This window comes from Labeo rohita, chromosome 9, assembly GCF_022985175.1.
Source record: "Labeo rohita strain BAU-BD-2019 chromosome 9, IGBB_LRoh.1.0, whole genome shotgun sequence".
NCBI classification, from domain to species: domain Eukaryota; kingdom Metazoa; phylum Chordata; class Actinopteri; order Cypriniformes; family Cyprinidae; genus Labeo; species Labeo rohita.
In genome coordinates, this window is record NC_066877.1 from 5,965,337 (window position 1) to 5,986,442 (window position 21,106).

The following is a 21,106-nucleotide window of genomic DNA, read 5'->3' on the forward strand; positions in this document are numbered from 1 at the left end:
TTTTGAATAAAAATGGTCTGTTGTTTTCAAAAATAATTTGTGCAGTGAAAAATGTGTTTATTATATTTTTATAGCCATGTTTTAATATTTAAAAGTGCTAAGCACTGTCCTTTGAATCACTACGGAAATAGAAACGTTAAGTGGAATCAGAACCAGAAACATTCCTTGCGATTTATTTTAATTCCATTTCCTTCCTATCCCTAAGCACATTTCCTTCTAGGTTGTAGCCTACGCACAAGATCTTTGAAGTGGAGAGTGGAATTAATCAGCCACCTATCCACTTATGGCTGTGATGTGAAGAGGCAATGTCATATTGGTGGTATAACATGGCAGTGCCTCCCTTTGGCCATTCTTGCAATCCAGAATAAGAAACATACTCTGACTCCAGCACCCAGTATATAGGTTTCAAATCCTACACATTAAAAAAAAATAAATAAATAAATAAAAAAAAATAAAAAAAAATATATATATATATAATAAATACATTAAAAACAAACAACTTTAAAGAAAACCTATACATTTTACCTATTTAAATGGTTGTAATTTGTAAAAATAAATAACCTAATAAATAAATAAATAAATAAATAAATCGTTTTAATCCAGTAAATCCAGCAGCCCTTTTCTGCTGAATCAGCGCAACCAAGCACAATGCTAAAATGTGTTTTGTAACTTTACATATACTGACAATAACCATAATAACATAGGCGGTAAAAGAGCAAGTCACATGAAGAATCAAAGTTCATTAGAAATAACCTTTCCAAAAGCTGAGTTAACAAAGAAACCACATGAAATGCCATTAAATGTCACACAGGAAATTTCAATTTCAATTACTGAAAAACACAAGATGTTTTGGTCTTTTTTACATTTAACAGTATTTTACTGTAAAATTACATGTTCTGTTAGATCTAACAACCAACTGTTAAAGGAGACTTAATATGCACCTTTTTACAAGATATAAGCTCCAGTGTCCCCAGAATGTGCCTGTGAAGTTTAACCTCAAAATACCCCACAGACCATTTTTTATATAATTTTGAAAATGCCTATTTTGAGTGGAAGCAGAACCACAAAAAACGTTTTCGTTCATGTCCCTTTAAATGCAAATGAGCTGCTGCTCCTGCACCTTTTTCCAGAATAGAGCTGTGCCTTTACAGCTCGTAACTCAAATACTCTGTCAAAAAAAAATCTGCTTGGTTTGATTACCACATCTATCGCACTTAAATCATGCAAAGCCATATCGGTTTAAACTTCTGATATAGGGTTTTCTGAGCGCACACATCTGAAGCATCCACATAGAAAGCGGTCATCGAACGGCATGTGGGTACACAGTTCTCTTTCAGGTCTTATTGCGCTTAAACTGTCAAATACACAAGTTTGTTAAAACACACACAGAAGTTAACAACAGTCGGTTATGTCTGTAAAGGTAAAAAGCTGGGAAAGAAATTGCATGTTTATATTAGATCTGTGTGGCAGCAGTGTAATATACAGTAAATAAATTAATAAATCCACTGCTCTCATCTCCTCTAAAACTGGGATGCTAAATAGTGTCCTGTGCTTGTGAGTGCAGCCCAAGGAAGAACAGTTAGCATGCTTTACTCAAACTTTTGCCATGGCGTTAGAACTGGTACACAGAAAACAGAATGGCTACACTGAGGGTGGAAACATGCAGATTAGGGGGCTTGTGTTTTCACATGCTTGCAGAGAAAGATTTACCAAAAAGTTACTGGGTTGTCCTTTTTCACATTTTCTTGCTTGGTAGATGCACCAGTGACCCGATTATAGCACTTAAACACGGAAAGTCAGATTTTCCTATAAAGATGTTACCTAGAAATCTAAACCAACTAACAGGTTTTTCCATAGCATTTTTACAGTCCTTCACCATTAAAATTACGGTAATGTTTAACAGTGTAGTAAGCTGCCTAGCAAGACAGCCAAAGAATCACAAGTGAGCTTGCAACACTCCAAGAAAGCCTAAAAACTGATCCAAAAGACAGAGCAAAATGATGCTGTCCTCTAAAACCGTGTCTACGCTGGACACAAGCAGTGTGACTGATGCCCTGTTCTATTTCTAACATGCTCCATGCGCTTGTGCTACTTCTGACAACAGTACAAATGGATTCAAAACTTTTACTTTAATGCCTCCACTGTAGACAGCCTTAAGCTGTTGCGGCACAACAGCGGTCACAGTGTAAGATACCTCATGCAGGATGACATGTATTCTTCGCAGATTAGGCAATCACATTCAGTAGAAAGCCAGGCCATTATTAATTTATCCAGTGCTGATGTTTGGTACAATTACCACACAAGAATCTCAAATATTGTTAAAGGAGAAGTTCACTTCCAGAACAAAATTGACAGATAATTTACTCACTCCCTTGACATCCAAGATGTTTCTTGAGGGAAAAATTCAGGAATTATCTTCATATAATGGACTTCAATGGTGCCCCCAAGTTCAAACCTCCAAAATGCAGTTTAACTACAGCTTCAAATGGATCTAAGCGATCCCAGCCGAGGAAGAAGGGTCTTATCTAGCAAAATGATCAGTCATTTTCAAAACAAATCGAGAATTTATATACTTTTTAACCTCAAACGCTTGTCTTGTCTAAGTCTGTGTGAACTGTTTTTTTCCGGTTCAATACGGTCAACACAGTTAGGGTATGTCGCAAAACTCCCATCTCGTTTTCTTCCCCAACTTCAAAATCATCGTACATCGCTGCAAAAGTGTTTACAAAGTGAATATGCAAACATGATCAAAAAGGTAAAACAGCGATGTAGGACGATTTTGACATTGAAGAAGAAAACAAGACGGGAGTTTTTCGACATATCCTAACTGTATTGGCCCCAGATTGCACAGACTATGCATACGCATCACAAAGACGAAACAAGACAAGCATTTGAGGTTAAATAATATAATAATTGTCAATTTGTTTCAATAGGTAAGACCTCGGCTGGGATTGTTCAAAGCCCTTTTAAGCCCTTTCTTATTCACTGAAGAAAGAAAGACTTGAACATCTTAATGACAAGGGGGTGAGTAAACTATCTGTAAATGTTTGTTCTGGAAATGGACTTCACCTTTAAGAACACTGTAGTGATATCATCATAAAATATCACTGCTGTCAAAAGGGAAACAAAAAGGTGTTGCAACAAAAAAAAAAATATATATAATAACTGATATATAAATCATGAAGGATAGAACTTAAATCACATGACTGGGCATCATATACACATTAATGTCGGCGACTGACCTTGGGCAGTTTGACGGCGGGTTCGCGGTACTCCTCCTCCTCCTCACTGTCTGAGTCGCCGCTCTGCACAGAGTTGCGGGAGGCCAGGGCCAAGGCGGCCTCCTTCTGCTGCCAGTCCAGCACGCAGTGCCGTACATTACAGTAGACGTTGAATGCAGAGGGGTTGCTGTGGAGTTTGATGTCAGGCACTAGAAAGGCCCCATCCAGAGTCTCTGTCTGCCAGACAATAAAAACACATACAGAATTAGGAGTGATACACGGGGAGAGAGACAGACTGTGATAAGAGACAGTACGTTATGATGTGTGTAGTACTACAGGCCTTGGGGAACACTGTACTTCATTGATTTTTCTAAGGCAACTAGAGGTGCTACAGTTTGTAGGTCGACATATACACAAAATAAAACGCATATAAAAACACACACATTCATTGCCATTGGACAAGGGAAAAAATGAGTTTGAAGGAGAAAAAAAAAATAAAATGGATTCTGGGATAAAATAAAAATGTTAATAAAAATCATTACAGAAATAATAAAAATAGCAATAATATTATTATTGCTATTAGAGTGCAGGCTTAATTCTAATGAGTTACGTTGTAAAATACCCAATACACACACACTCTGTATCCGCACATTAGTTTAATTTCATTTCAGTGTGTATATTTGTAATAGACAACTCAATTTTCGCTTCAAATTCTGAATAACATCCATGTTGATGTTTCTTCATATGCCACCTGTATACCATGGTATAAAACAGTAGTAAAATGTCAACTCATTCCATCATATCATCCAGCCCTACAATGTATTTCAAATTCCATTGTCCCATTCATCAACCCATCCCGATAGGCTTAACTCATCCATCTGTTTTCTTATTTGTCTATCTGCCCATGATAAAGGATGATGTAATGCAGAGAAGGTCATTCATTTTAGGCGGACACCACAGAAATCTACCCCCCTGTGTTTGGCACAGCGATGTCAGACATCTAAAGTCATTAGGAAGCTACACATCTGAGCCATGCCTAGCAGCTCAGTACACTTCCTGTGATTTGTTATCACTGCTGCAAAGCAAGAACAGCTCGGTTAAGGTGTTAACCAACTAACTGACTCCAAAGCAGCTTTTCATTTGAAGAGGCTGTCTCTTTGCTTCTGAACTCTTGTCCTCGTCAGGCAGCGGTAGGGTTGCTGATGGATCAGACTTGATAGACTACACGACTACCTCTGACTTTGCTCTGCAATTTACCGTCCTGGATTTGCAATGCCCCACTTTGGCAGTAAAATCAATGTGAAGCTCACTGAAATAAATCATGTACAGATTCAATGAGAAAAAGATTTACATTTAGTAAACACAGACTGCTCTGCCTCCCGTTTTTTATGGTATTAGTCATTTAGGTATTGTGGAGCCTCAAAAAAATGCTTTGCCTCTAATACTCAAACTACATAAATGATGCTAGTTTCCAGTAGTACAGTACAGTGACTGAGCAAATCTACAGCAGCATGGCATGGAAATTATATTGGAAAATATATATACATTTTACCCGAATTCTGAATTGAATGTGATGACACAAAAAGCTAAAATGATACTTCAGGATGCACTGACTGAAAACTGAAAATCACTTAAAACTTGTTTTATTATTTATTATTTATTTATTTATTTATTTATTTTATTTTATTTTTTTTTTTACAAATGTATTAACATTATGGCACCAATATGAATGTTTTACAGAAACAGCAAAACCAAAATTAAAGTTTTCATGTAGCCTAAAACAGAAACCAAAAACAATTTTATTTAATAATCAATTTAACTTACTTAATCAGCACTCAAATAAAAACTGAGTTTAACAAACATTTAAATTGCACACAAGGTAGCTTTTGTCAACTTTTTATTAATAAATAGTTTCTACTCAAATGAAAACCTCCCGGTTTTCATCCAAAATTTCTTAAGTTGTGTTCCGAAGACGAACAAAGCTTTTACGTGTTTGAAACGACATGAGGGTAAGTGATTAATGACAAAATTTTCATTTTGGGGTGGAGTAACCCTTTAAGTAAAACTATAATGAACACAAAGTGCATGAGTGCATATATTGTGCAAAATGTTCCTCTCTAGCTGACAAGATACCGAAAGGTTTTCCTGAGGTAAATATAAAGTTATATGACATATTGTGTACAAGCTGTTTTAGTGATGCCTTTACACACTAAACACTGACTGAGCAATTATATGAGATGTGATACATTTCACTGAGTTGTACTGTTTCTTTCAACATTTCATCTGATGTTCATTCAGGCTTTTTTTGTACTATAACTAGTAGTAAAGAGAAAGAGAAGATTGGTTCATGTGCCGCTTGAACTGAGGGTTCCACAGAGGTCTTTAAACACCACCAAAACAATATTCATTGTCTAATTTCATAAGAACACTAATATAATTTGAAAGCTGAGACTTTGTTTCATGTCAAAAATAATAAAGCTTAATGCATAGGAATTGAATAAAATTATATATGCTTGAATAAAAAAAAAAAAAAAAAAATGCTAGCCTCAAAAAGCAGCCCTGAGAACTATACGCTCTAAAAAAAAATGCTGGGCCATTTTTTGTCTGGGTCATTTTATTGAGTTGTTTTTTTATATTTTACCCAGGCGCTGGGGAGTTTTCACATACCTACCTCATGCTGGGTAAGTGTAACCCAATGTTGGGTAGTCTGTACTAAACCAGTTAAAACCGGATGCTCTGTGTTTTGTTTTGAGAGAAAACTTGACTGAAGCGAAACCAGTGTTAATTTGCACAGCATATTTAGTCTTAGTCATAGTCTTGACCAAAATTCCATTCAGGTTCAATCATATTTTAGTCATTTTAATCATTTTAATTTTAGTCTGGTTTTAGCTAACTAAGTATCATAAGATCTACAGTAGATTTAGTCTGCAAAAATCAATGGGTTTAGTTACAGTGTAATGCATTACCCATTTCTCTAAAATTACCAAAATAATTGTATAAGTTTGATATTAAGGTTTTATCATGATAGGCACAGATTGAACTGCTGTGACACGCAACGTGCCTTTATATTAAAATGAAATGAAACAACTTCTCACAATGATACAAGAATATGGCCTTTTTTCAATGAAATACCAATGGTTATTTAGGCTAATTATGCATTCCTTATAACAACTTGCTTACCACATTCTTCATTCTTTCAAGCAGACACATTTATTTATAGAAATTACTTTAGATTAATCTTTAATCTATTAGGGTTACTAAAGTGATTCAGTCAAGAGCAGTGAGTGTCCTTTTGTTGCTTGATTACCATCAATGCCACAGACTATAGCAACTAAATTAGGCTGCTGGCCCTTTAAAACTGAATACACGGATGAAATGTACTGATACACATCCAGTATTCTCCCAACTGCTTACGTTCACAAGACATAACTGCGTGTGTTTACATGAATACTTGTGAAAACTGACAATTCTCCATTCATGAGATGCGAAAGAGTACTCGTGTGCTGTGTGAGAGGCTCTGCTTTGGTGTCTGCGCTCAGAAAACCGGACCGAATTTTGCGCTGTCAAATTTATCATTATGTCTGCCCTTCTCTTACTCCCAGATATTGACATTTAAACATATGCTATCTTATGTCTAGCTGGACAGACCAATAGCCTATGATAAAGTTCAAATGCACGCATCTAATGTTCTACCTACGCAGCCATTATGTTCTGAAGGAATCTCATCCCAAATCATCGCTCCCTAACATTTTCGTCTCGTTTTCATTCGTTGACGAAAATGTCAATAGATTTTTGCCATAGTTTTTGTCATTCCAAACCAGTTTGTGTGTTATCATCATCTCGTTTTCGGTGAAAATGTAACAACGTTTAACTACAATAGGAGCGTAATTGATCCAGTGTGCTAGCAACAAGCTGTGGTCATGCTCTGCGTTTGACGGGTTGAAACAAACTTAAATGTCAAATAGATAAGATGGCATGACGTGAAGCTGATTTTGATGTAACTTTTCAACAAGATTGTCATTTAATGAACTGGAACAGCTTCCCCAGATTCCCACTGGCTGCTGCTGGTCCTGTCCGAGATTTTAGAGTGCATTTTTATTATTTAAAATGAAAAACCTTCCATATCAGGGTGACTGACCCAGCAAATGGGTTAATGTATAAAACTCAACCATGCTGGGTTATTTTAACCCAGCTATGTACTGTCCTATATTTACTTAGCACTGGGTTGCCAAATAACCTAAAAATTTTTTTTTTTTTAATTCAGCATTTTTAGAGTGCACCAATAGAAATATTGTGCTCAACAACGAGGACTTCTGCTGTTTTCTTTCCCAGTCTGCACTGACATTTCAGTTCATTCGATAACAGCGCATTCAGTCACAAACTGAGAAAGGAACCAATGGACATAACAAGCACTTGGAAGAACAACCTTTAACAAAACCATAATTGGGAAAGGCAAGGAAAGGAGATGTTTCTTTGTAGATGTACAATTAGAGAACACATACAGATCTAAAAGCCAATGATTGAACAATAAACTCTAGTATCTGAGCCTAATACAGGAAGGGATGTTTCAAACGATCACATCATGAAGAAAGAAAATGGATGTACTTTGATCAAATGAAACTCCTTATGCTGTTCAAACACAGTGTATGCCATTTCTCTGCATTCAGTACCAAAATAGGTTCATAAATTGAATCAAAAAACACTTGATGCACAGAGATGACCATAAGCACAGTATTTGTAAATTGCAGCTCTGTGGTGTTTGAAAATTCAACATCTTTAGCTCCAAACCTGTATATACTTCAATGAGGCTATATACTTCAGTTCCTCTGTGTCAGCAAAGCGGGTGACGATAACGCTGTGCTCTGTGGTAATATCAATCATAGACAGTAACACATCGTGGACACACAGTGATGTGTAAATTAAACCTGCACTGTATCAGCTATTCCTGTCTGCAGCCAACAATTGGTGTCTTGCTGTAACAAGTGACAAACCGTGGCACAAGAACTCGGCTAAATAAAACGCTGAGGGGCTTGAAGGTTGTATTTAGAATATGAAAGTCAGATGTCCGTACAAAGGTGCATGAGTCACACCATACACAATTTACCCACAAGTCCCATCACTGTTGCCTGAAAGGTCAAAAGTAAATAATATCAGCTTACAAGAAATGCTGTTGAAATGAGAATAGCTGGTTTTAAGATCAAACCCATGCAAGTATAAATGTTACCAACTAAGTTTCATTATAAAGACAGACTTTTAAAAAAATCCAAGTTGTAAATAAAACAGATTATACTACGGGGCCGCTGAATGGCGAACGTTCCAAAGGTATACATTATTTTCAGGGAAACGCACGGCGAATGTAGTTCCAGGCAGCTCTTGACCGCATTACATGCCTATATCACTTCACCACATGATTTCAGTTATTTCAAAAGTCCTTACAGCCTAAAACAGCAAAATAACCAAAACCTACAAGGACACTGGCCAAACAAATAAATACAGTAAACAATAAGATAAACATTATTTCCATGTTTTTGCCACAAAATTATGTTTTATTATGTACAGAAAGCACATACTCCATTTCTCCCACTCTCTCTCCCTTACAGATGCACACGCTAATGTTGTTAGCGCTTAACATTAACAACTTAAAAACTACATGACATTTCTCACAAGTGAGTTAACAACGGCACTGATCTTGAAGAAAATTACACTGCTGCCGATCACTTTTGAAGTGACTCAGAGAGGTAATTCACAAGCTTAAAGGAGAAGTCCACTTCCAGAACAAAGATTTACAGATAATGTACTCACCCCCTTGTCATCCAAGATGTTCATGTCTTTCTTTCTTCATTCGTAAAGAAATTATATTTTTTGAGGAAAACATTTCAGCATTTTAACATTTTTCTCAATATAATGGACTGATATGGTGCCCCGAGTTTGAACTTCCAAAATGCAGTTCAAATGCGGTTTCAAACAATCCCAAATGCAGTTGTAAATGCTCGCCTCATCTTACACTGCTTGGACTTTTTTTTGGGTTGATGACAGTTAGGGTATGTTGAAAAACTCCCATCTCATGTTCTCCCTCAACTTCAAAATCATCCTATATCACTGTTTTACATTTTTTGTTAAAAGGGTCATCGGATGCCCATTTTCCACAAGTTGATATGATTCTTTAGGGTCTTAATGAAAAGTCTCTAATATACTTTGATTAAAAATTCTTAATGGTTTTGTAAAACAACACCCTTTTTACCTTGTCAAAATGAGCTCTGCAAAAATCATCTCATTCTAAGGGGTTGTTCCTTTCAATGCAAATGAGCTCTGCTCACCCCCGCCCCTCTCTTCTCTCTGTGGAATGACGAGCTTGTTTACTTTAGTAGCTAAACTTCCTAACTACCACGTTATAAGGAAAGGCGATCGCAAAGATTCATAAACAAACGCTTATACTCACTTCTGCTGTAAGTGAAGCTGGATCACGAATGATTCGCGTGAACATAGACGGATATATGTAGATCGGGAGGCGCATCCCATTCACAAACAAACGTAATCTACTGCATCTTCAGCAGCTCAGATGTCGGGAGTAAATGACGACCACTATGTTCATTATTACATCCAGCAAAACAACACCTTAATCGCTTAATCAGAGATATTCTTGTCTAACTTACATCCCTGCTCCGGCAACAAAACAAGGAAAGTTACTGGACTGTGACAGCTGGTCTGAGGTAAGAGCTCATGTCAATCAACTATCGTGGGAGCGACCTCTGTCAACAGGCATCTGAGAACAGCTTGATTTGAAAAAGGGGATATTATTTTTACAGATTAATTAAAAACCACTGCATGGATTTGTATCATTATAGGGTAGATTTGTACATACACTGCCAACACACATTAATGTTCAAACAACATGAAAAAGTGAACTTAGCATCCGATGACCCCTTTAAGGGCGTTTGATCTTCTTTGCATGTTCACTTTGCAAAGACTGGGTCGGTGCTTCTGCAGCGATGTAGGATGATTTTGAAATGATTTTTGAAGTTGAGGGACAAAATACGATTGGAGCCAGAATACACAATTCAGGGAGAGTAAGACAAGATGAGTGTTTGAGATTAAAAAGAGTGAGTATGAGTATTTTTTTTAATGAAATAACTGGCTGTTTAACTAGATAAAAGCCTACTTCCTCGGCTGGGATCGTTTACAATCGCATTTGGTATTGTTTAAAGCCACATTTAAACTGTATTTTGGAAGTTCAAACTTGGGGCACCATAGAAGTCCATTATATGGAGAAAAAAGGCTAAAATGTTTTCCTCAAAAAACAATTTCTTTACAACTGAAGAAAGAAAGACATAAACATCTTGGATGACAAGGGGGTGAGTAAATTATCTGTAAATTTTTGTTCTGGAAGTGGACTTCTTTAATCTCTCTCTTTTTCCGTCTGTCTGCTTGTCTGTCTGTCTAAACTTCATTATTAACTGCATTAGTCTGTGATTAACGACTCAAGTGTCGTTAGTAGGTCTAAAATGATGTTCTGGAATTAGCAACAAAAGGGTTGGATGAGCTGCATAAGAAATTAATCCTACTCACAATGATGTTTTAAGGACAAAAAACAGACTAAAGCCTAGAAATATATCATCTGATCGATATGTTGAGGTCTGGTAACCGTAGTACAAGCAGAATAATTGACTTTGAATTCTTAAAAATAATGCGCACCTAAGGTGATGATGCGGCCTCGACGCAAAGCGTATGTTTTATAAAAAAGAAACAACAACTTTTAAGTCATTGCACTACAGTGCCATTTCTTTGCAATTATTTGCTTAAATTACTTAAGTATTTATTTAAGTAATTTCTGACTGAAAATTGTTTTTTACACCAATTTTTTTTTAAGTTCAAGGATGGCTGATTTATTGAGTGTTCATGATATTTTCATCAATTTAGCAATGATGATTTAAGAATTTTCCATTTATTTAATTGGTTGTGTTACAAAAATAAATAAATAATAATTCTGTGTAAATATTGCTACACTGAAAAAAAAAAAAAAAAAAAAAAAAAAAAAAAAAAAAAAAAACTTTAAATTAATTTCTTAAGTAACAAAAAAACTGAAATAGTAATTTCTTCTAAAGCACGCTCCAATAATCACTGTTTTACTTACAACTTCAAAGAGAAAAAAAAACCTAAACTAGATTTTTACAGTATTTCAAAATGTTTAATGCAAGCAGTATAGATGTTTGATCAACAACTTAGTTCTTATAACTCACCCTTGTTGAAGGTACTTCAAAGCATACACATGAACATCACCTAAATAAAAGCTAAATAAATGTAACTTTTTATCTACATCGCCCAGTCTTAGTCATCAGTAGCACAAAGCAGTCTGGGATTACATAATATCACAGAACAAGAGAGAAATCCAACCAGAAGGGCAGCGAACTTATGAAGACACGTTGTGATCCATCAAACAAAGCAAAGCGAAGTGCTTGAACATGACACATATTTCAGCGGAACGTCTTTAAGACGAGCACCTCCCTGCTGGAGAAACACCACCCATCTGTTTGTAAGGAAACAAAGCCAAGGAGCTCCTTTTAAGAAAGCTGTGGCAGAGAAGGAGAAATATAAGTGAGCTCTTTCTCCTTAGCCAGCAGAGTTCTAGGGTGGAGGATTACGACTGAATATCTACAATCACATTATTCTCTTTTACCCCTGCCTGTGAAGCACTCACATCCACTAGGGAAAACTGAGTGCCTGGGAAAGGATATCCAAACACAATCAGGCATTAACCCCCTCACATGCTTTGGGGAATGGCAAGACAATACACAATATCCAACAGAAGACATTTTGGGTCTCTGCCTATTTTCTGAGCGCTGGTAAACGCCGCAGACGTAGCGAGACAAACCCCGCTGCCAGCCACACCATAGGTGCGCTCGGTGCAGGAGATGGAGGAAGCTGTTGCCATGGAAACGTGCAACACACGGGTCGCCAAGCAACAGCCAATCGTGACCCCCACCACTCCCGCATTCGCCGCCATGTGTGTGAGTGTTTACTGGTATCTTCTCAACTGTGGCGACTAAAATCCGTTTCCAAGCAGGAAAATATGCATGTAGAAATATGTATACTTATGTACTGCATTGACAAAAATTAAAAATAAAAATTGCAAAAGAGAAATCCAGACTGAAGATTTAAACGGAAACCACTACTTCAACATTTGGCAACAGAACTACTGTTATCTGATGTTAAAAATGACATATTGATAAGAATGAGGTTTGCAGTTCTTGAAAGACATGCATCTTTACGCATAGTGAGAGCGAAATGCAGACAGGAGAAGTCTATGAAGAGATACTTCAAAAACCTGCTTTTGAATCCAAACCTCACTGTTTGAATTGGGCAGCAAATGTGTGCCACCGAAAACTACAGTATTCAAAGACAGATTCAGTGTCTTACCTTTGTTCTTGTTTTCACTTTTGATTTGACTTTTTGCCGCCTTTTTAGCTTCTTCTTGCTCAAAGCTTTCTTTCCCCTGGAGAAGAACAACACATGTTAGATCTGGTTTTGCAGTGTCATCTATTAATAAAAACAAATTACAGGGTTTCTGAAGGAAAAGTCCTTTTTAAGACCAAGTAAAGAAAATCCTTCAGTTTTACTCCATTTTACAAAAAAAAGTGATGTTCTTCCTCAGTATTTTTGTCTTTGTTTTCAGTGCAAATTACTTAACATTCTTAAATCAAGACACACTGAGAACAAAAATGTCTTATTTCCTGAGAAACTGATCAAAATAAACATAATTTAATGCAGTGACTTAATTTAATTCCTTGTCAAGACCCACAGAAACCCTGAACTAATACAAAGGCCTATTTAGATGATTACATACAAATAGCATTAAGTTTGGTCCCACACTGCAGGTTATTCTGGCCAAGAACTGTCCACTTAAAGGGACAGTTCACCCAAACATGAAAATGACCCCATGATTAACTCACCCTCAAGCCATCTTAGCTGTATAAGACTGTCTTATAAAAATACAATCGGAGTTATATTTAAAAATGTCCTGGCTCTTCCAAGCTTTATAATGGTAGTGAATGGGTGTTGAGATCTTGAAGTTCAATAAAGTGCATCCATCCATCATAAAAAGTACTCCACACAGAGAAATCAGTGAATTGACTTGTACCTGAACTTTAAAGGGGACTCAACACTCTTTTTAGTTGTGATATACTGTCTCAGTCTACATTCACACTGGTGTTTTAGGAAGCCAAACTAATTAGAATATAATAATAATAACAATAATAATAATAATAACAACAACAAAAATGACAGTAATAGCCATATATTGTAAAACAATTGCACTGCAAAATAAATGAAAAATGAAAATTTCATAGGTATAGTATTTTTGCTTCACAGTAGGGAAATTACAGTACTTTTCTAATTTCTACACTTGAAAGAGATATTATGAATTTGGACTGCCATTTAAACCGCTAGCTGTCAGCAATTCATACTGCATTTTTTTAAGCTTTTTTTTTTTTAAGGAAACGGCAGTAGAGCTTTTATTTTGAAGGACAAAAACTTACAAAAACACGTCTCAAATCTAGCGAAAAGCTATAAATAGTTCACTGCATTCATTCGCTGTGAACTGAGCCGTCCTAAAGTTGTATGGAAAACTTTTTATGATGGATGGATGCACTTTATTGGACTTTAAAATCTCAACAGCCATTCACTGCCATTATAAAGCCTAAAAGAGCCAGACATTTTTAAATGTAACTCCGATTGTATTCATTGAAAGAAAAAAGCCATATGCATCTAGGATGGCTTGAGGGTGAGTAAATCATGGGATAATTTTTGGATGAACTATCCTTTTCTAAACAGGAGGAGATTTTCTAACACATGAAAACTGACTAAACACAGTTAATTTTGGGTTTTAAATGCTGTTCAGAGATGGATTTATGCCTAGAAAACTGAACAGCAGCATTAGTCCAAAAAAACATGCAGTGCGTCAATCCAGTACTTCATAAACACGACTTTGTTCTCTGGTGGACTTTGCAATTCGATAAACAGAAATAGAGTAGTCAATCACTTTCGACCTGCCAATTTTTGGATAATGGTTGGCAGTTTAGTATGCAACATGAATCAGACACAGTGAATTGACTGTGGGCATTGGAGACTGAAACTATTTGCCGTTTTTTACAACTTGAATATTTAGTACCAGTTCAATATAATGGTAGTCCAAAGGTCATGCATCGCAGATATCTTAATAGGTCAGCACATGTAGTCGCCCCTGTTATGTGTGGTTTTAACATGCATTTTTAATAAGCATGGATTTTAAGAGCAGTATTATCTTAAAGGCACTCGGCTCAAAAATCTGAGCAATGCCATGTTAACATCTTTGCAATAAAGCACATGTTGGTCTTTTTCACATTGGTTTAAATTTGCTTGCATGCTGTAAAATGACACTGTTTGTCTAACATGAGAAACTGCAAATAGCCCAAATCCTAACACAACGAAAGCGCTCCTGCAGCGAGCGATCATAATTTTATTTTCATCCAGAGAGCCATCTGAATCCGCTATTATGTAGAACCTTAGTGTTAAAGTGTTAGAGCTTGTGTAGAGCAGTAAACAATAGAACAACAGTAGCTGATTATAAGCAGTGAAAAGTGAAAGCACAGAGGCTGCTTGTGATGAAGAGCCTGAAGGTTGGGAGGGGCGTTCAATGGATCAGCGTACTTTGCATGCTATCAACGCTGGTGACGTCATGAGTGGATGGTATAAGTGTACACTAGCAAACCACTGGTAAAAGGATTATTAGACCTCAAGGAAAATTGTTTTCAACTTCCTACTTCCCTGAGATTGGAATGAAGAAAAAAATGTGGTCACTTTATTTTCGGTTTTGCAATTTAATACAAATTGAGATATGCACTTTAAGGATCTTCACTATGTACACTCTTCTAAACACATTTGTGTGATTATTTTGCATAGAGACATTAATAACTAACAACATACCAAACAGCATTATTTTTAACTGATCTGACGCTTTTGACCTCTAATCATTCTTTTTTCTGTTTAATTTCGAACCACATTACCAAGTAAATTTAATACACTGAAAGCTGATGTGGCAAATCTAAATAATAATCCTGTATTTGTAATGAGTTTGATTCAAAATCTACTCATTTGCAAAGGAGTTAAAATGTAAGGAAAATTACTTTCATTGACCTCTAGTCAAGTTTTATCTGTGAAATTATTATTATTTGTAAATTTCATATAAATAAAATCACCTTGGCCGATCTAAACTTAGTCTGCTTTATTTACTGAACCTGTTTACTGACGCTAGACCACAAAACAAGTCTTAAGTAGCACAAGTATATCTGTAGCAATAGCCCAAAATAAATTTATTGGGTCAAAATGATCATTTTTTTTCTTTTATGGCAAAAATCATCAGGATATTGAGTAAAAAACGTTCCATTAAGATATTTTGTAAATTTCCTACCATAAACATACCAAAACTTCATTTTTGATTAGTAATAATCATTGCTAAGAACTTCATTTGGACAATTTTAAAGGAGATTTTCTCTTTTTTTTTGCACCCTTAGATTTCAGATTTTTAAAATAGCTGTATCTTGGCCGAATACTGTCCTAACAAAACATACTTATTCAGTTTTCAGATGATTTATAAGTCTCAATTTCAAACAACTGACTCTTACGACTGGTTTTGTGGTCCAGGGCCACAAATATGCTGTTTCACTTGCTAAAGCACAGAAATGCAATGTGTTTTCATTTTTACTTTCACTTATTTCATTTTTGGTAACTACGACACATCTTGTGGATTAAGCAAAGCTCAAGGTATAAATACATGAGCAGCAACAATAATGTTTTGTACAGTGAGATCACTAAATAAAAGACTGATGTGAGGTAAAGCACGTCATAGAGTGTGTGTTTCTCTCTATCTACAGCAGGGTGACGTCAGGCAAAACAGAACCCAGCCCTTCACCTCAACCAGACACACGCCTGCTGCTTTGAATATATAAGATACAACACGTAATATCGTTGAATAAGTCACAGTTATGTAAATGAAGTAGCTGGTTATGAGTAACAACCTCAGTGAGCATGCAAGGATATCTACAGATGAACTGGGACTATATAACGTTTCACAAGCATGACAACATTTCGCTAGTTTTAAAAGTACAAATTTAATAGTAAAGATTTCGTATTCGCTTATTTGCATAACGTAGCATTATCTATTCACTGTATTTGAAACCAGATGAGTTATATCATACACATCCAACTCATTCAGCCACATCCTATTAGCACACCACCACATTATGAGCCTAAGCAGCTGCTTAACAGCTATTGATCTAGTTGTGCAAGATGTCTCAAAACCACACTGTGGACCATGACAGCAGAGTGAAGGTGATTTAAAAAACGGCACAAATCAAAATAAACACAAACTGAGCTTCTCCATCGACCTGCATGGGATGAAACGAGTGTTTTAGCTGCGCTCGCTAATGTGATCTCGCTAAGGAAGTTAGCCGCATGCTAACTGCTACTTGCTGTTTGGGCTCAAATGAGCTCAAATGGGTTTTGTTTACAAACACGTCCAGCCGCACGCCATCACGGCCGGTTCGTCACCCCGAACCGAGCCGGTAAATCAGACCCACCTGCCGAGGTTTAGCCCCTGCTCTTTGTCGTTGATCGCGGTGGTGTAAATCCTCCGGTACCGCTCCGCCAGTGCTCGCCCTGAGAGAAGAAGCTGGTAGCGGCTCCGACAATCCGAGCGGGCCCCCACAACGGGACAGGAGCCCATCCCTGATCCGATCGATGCGAAATCGTTTCCAGCTCCGGGAATGACCCTGACACCCAGCCCCATTGAGTGGGATGAGGAGGACGGAATCCCGCTGCCACCGGCACCCGCTGCCGCAGCAGCACACATCATCGTTTAGGGGAACAACGCATATATTAGATTACAATGTCAGTCAACAGAGCTAAAAGTCCCGAGCGCACTCCATAAATCCGCTCCGCAAACGCGCAAAAACGCCCGGCGAATTACATCCGAGTAACGTTGTCTCCAATTAAAACGACGTTTACGGTTAGCCGCTCTGCTGCAACTGCGAAATACGCTTCCCTTCCTTCGCCCCGATCAAAAACCAACCGTTATTTCCTCGATTGCAGGCGATCCAACTGCCTTAGGTGAAATAAATCAAACGCGCTAGCTGACGTCCGTGCTTTGCGTTTGTTCCTGCTGTTTTTCTTGACCCCGTAAAGACAGCACCCCTAGTAGCGCTGCCATCTTAGCTTCATCATCCTTCCCTGTTCATGTCGCTGACTGTCAAGCATGCTGGGATACATTCCCATCCATAGCACACAGCGGCTGTGCTTCAAAACGCAACGCGCGGCCTATCTAGCCACTGTTATGGAGGATTCCAAACGCGCCCCGAGTGTTGGCTTTCTAGGGAACTCGGGAGATTTTGAAACGCGCCCGTTGTAGTAATGGAGCGGTCGAGTATAACGCGTCAGATGCAGGTTTGGATGCTTTAACGTTCGTTTCTTCTCGGAAAACAATTTGAATTTACCGAACCGTTATAAAACACAGCCACTGCGATTATTTCCTTACAAGGGCATGATGAATCTTAACGTTACATACAATAAATTTGCACGGTTATGCTCTGTCAATAACACGGATCGTGAATTTCAATATCTGGTAATATCAGGCCTATTTTATAAGATTTTTCATGCGTTTTTATTATATTTAAATATTATTCTGGAATACTTGATTCTGATTGGTCAACAGCAGCCGTGAGACTGTAGGACACTCTTTTCTCACACTAAATATAATTTCAACTCATTAACCATATTTCATTTATTTGGTCAGTAGTCATGCATGAAAGAGAGAGTTCACTCAAAAATTAAAATTAAAATTGTAATTCATTCCAAACGTGCATGAATTCCTCCTTCTGAGATATTCAAGAATTTTTTTAATATTTTCAAAATATTGTCTTTTATGTGGTGCAGAAGAAAGGTGGTAGCCTAATTCAGGTTTGGAACAACATAAGGGTGAATAAAAGGTGACAGAAATATCCTATTATGCAGGAATAATGATATAATGCTTAGCAGGGTATTAATTCAAAAATAAACCCCTTCATGTTGAATTATTTGCTCACACCAAAACCTTAGTTTTGTTGTCAGAATGTGTTTCCATGGATTATGTTACGTCATGTTTTCTGGCGTAGTGTTTCTGGTATAGGATTACCAGTTAAGCACTATTACAAGTGACCTTTATTACAATAGAACGAGGGATGTAACCTTGGAGAGGTAAACTAAAAATGTAGGAATTAAAAACCACCATGTAAGTAAGGAAAAAAAATAAATAGAACCTACAAATCTTGAATACTGGGGGATGTGTCCCCTTGTGAAAAAGAAGTGCGCTTGTAGTACACTTTAAATGTTAAAAGTATATTGTAAAAAAACAACTGTTTTCTATTTGAATATATTTTAAATATTTTATTCCTTTGATGCAAAGATACATTTTCAGCATCATTGCTCCAGTCTTCAGTGTCACATGATCCTTCAGAAATCATTCTAATATGCTGATTTGCTGTTCACAAAACATTTTTTTTATATTATCAGTATTTAAACAGTTTTTTAATAGGATTAAATGCAGAATAGAAAGTCAGTATAATTTTATTTTATTTATTTATTTACTTGGTGAATTTAAAGCACTTTGTGATGATAAAGACATTTATAATGTTACAAAAGATTTCTATTTCCGATAAATGCTGTTCTTCTGAACTTTCTATTCATCAAAGAAACCTGAAAAAATTCTACTCTGCTGTTTTCAACATAATAATAATATTAAGCAGCAAAACAGAATATTAGAATGATTTCTGAAGGATTATGTGACTGGAGTAATGATGCTAAAAATTCAGCACTGAAATCACAAGAATAAATTACATTATAAAATATATTCAAATATAAAGCAGTTATTTTAAATAGTAAAAATATTTCAGAATTTTACTGTTTTTGCTGTACTTTGGATCAAATAAATCCAGGTTTAGCAAGCAGAAGAGACTTCTTTTAAAAACATTAAAAAATCAAAAAAAAAATTTGACTGGTAGTGTAATATAATATTAAATAAATAAAAATCAGCTTAAGTGTACTTAAAGAGAATACAATTTCATGTCTACTTTTAAAAAGTGCACTTTGCAATAATGTGCTTTAAAGTCCTACTTGAGGTCAAAAAACTCTAAAGTTCAGATAATTGCATTTAATATAAATTTAAGCTATAATACATTTTTATTTTAAAAATGAACGTGTGTTTTTACAGATAGGGCTTAGACTAAGCCAGGATTAGGCCATAGTTCAATTAGGACATTTAAGCAATTTTTATAAACATTACTGGTGCACATCTTGAGACAAAACAAATGCACTGACATATTTTAAGATCAGTCAGTGCAAGTTACTTTCATTTAAAACAGCTCAGACTTACATTTTAGTCTGGGACTAGGCTTAAACCTTGTCTATGAAACCAGGGATAAGTGTCTAAAATACATTAAATTCAGTTCACACATAAGTATATTCTTTTAAAGTACATTATTTCCATATAATAAAGGGTCACATGGGTCCTCCTCAATACTTAGGGTGGTTATGGCCCTGATTAGAAATTAACCTGGTACTTGTAAACATAGGGTTGACGTCCAGTCCACATATTCTTTTTGTATCTTTGTATCCACAACATTGCCAATTGTCTTGGCGGGAGCAGTCACCTCTGTAAGGAGAGCTTTAATTAAACCTTGCAAACTTTAGTTTTCATGTCATTTTTAAACAACACAGTTAAACTTTTGAAATGAAAACATTAATACATACCTTACTGTATGAGGCAGTCTCCAGTCAGTTAGAAACACAGAAACAACAGAAATGCTGAATGGGCATAAACATTTATTACCATTTTTAGCTGGTGCATTCATTGCCTTTCAAAATATAATCTAATATAATCAAAATATAATATAATAAATTCTAATACACAACCCACCCACACTGCACTGTTAAAAATAAAAAGTCTTCACATGGTTCCACAGATTAACCATTTTTGAGAACACTTTCTAAACTGTAACACTAAGGCACCATAGATTCTGTCCCAGTGACACAGACGCATGTAGCATTATGCATACATTGAAATTTGACTAGTACGATCAGCAGGTATGAGACAAATCGAATATGTATGTGGATGTCTATAAAACAGGAAGATAGATAGTGAGAAAAGATTATATGAGAGGAAGTGCACATGTAATAAGGTCAGTGAATGTCCTCTGACTGGGGACACAAATATTGAGATGACATTTTCCCTCCTCCCTTCACTGTCACAGAAAGACAATGCTTCCAGTTGTGTCAGCAGCACTCAAGTCATTTACTCTACAGTAAATCACCCTCGCCTTCAGTGATAGTAATAGATGTGAAGCTGAGAGAGTTCAGTTCTGCCCATTCAAAACATAACTATATAGTGGACAATATGTAAGGATTGCGTTTATAAAATAATATTTTAAATGAAAATGTGTTTTTAACATGCAAAAGAACTCTAAAATGAAAACAACTGCAGCTAAGTATAAATTCTTAATTAGACATGCTTCATTTTAAAACGTCACTGCAGTAAATTCATGAACGCAAATTTAACATGAACTGCTTTTTTTAATTTCTCGCCCCATCTAGTGGTGAGAAACGTCAGTGCTAAAGTGATCTATTGTAAGAAACCATTAAAAACAATGCTAAGTCAATGATGATGCATTTTTGACCATACAAATAAGGCTGCTTCTAAATCACTTTTCTTTCAACAATATTGAGGTAAGGATAATATAATTACAACAGTGTACCCAGAATTAATTAACATTTCATCTACACTTTAGTGATAAAATGATACCTCAACAAATTCCAGTCACTTTGTC

General features: G+C 36.3%; 1 protein-coding gene across 17 annotated transcripts in view; it reads right to left on the bottom strand.

Annotated features, from left to right (window-relative positions):
* Positions 1-17,512, bottom strand: part of mycbp2 (MYC binding protein 2) — a 119,518-nt gene extending 102,006 nt beyond the window's left edge. For all 17 annotated transcript variants that reach the window (XM_051119863.1, XM_051119872.1, XM_051119857.1 and 14 more), the window contains exons 1-3: positions 16,832-17,512; positions 12,636-12,711; positions 3,243-3,458 (exon numbers count right to left, since the gene is read on the bottom strand). In XM_051119863.1, coding sequence (XP_050975820.1) covers positions 3,243-3,458; positions 12,636-12,711; positions 16,832-17,106 — 567 coding nt within the window. In that variant the 5' untranslated portion in view covers positions 17,107-17,512. The remainder of the gene's footprint in view (positions 1-3,242; positions 3,459-12,635; positions 12,712-16,831) is intronic.
* Positions 17,513-21,106: the final 3,594 nt, after the last annotated feature.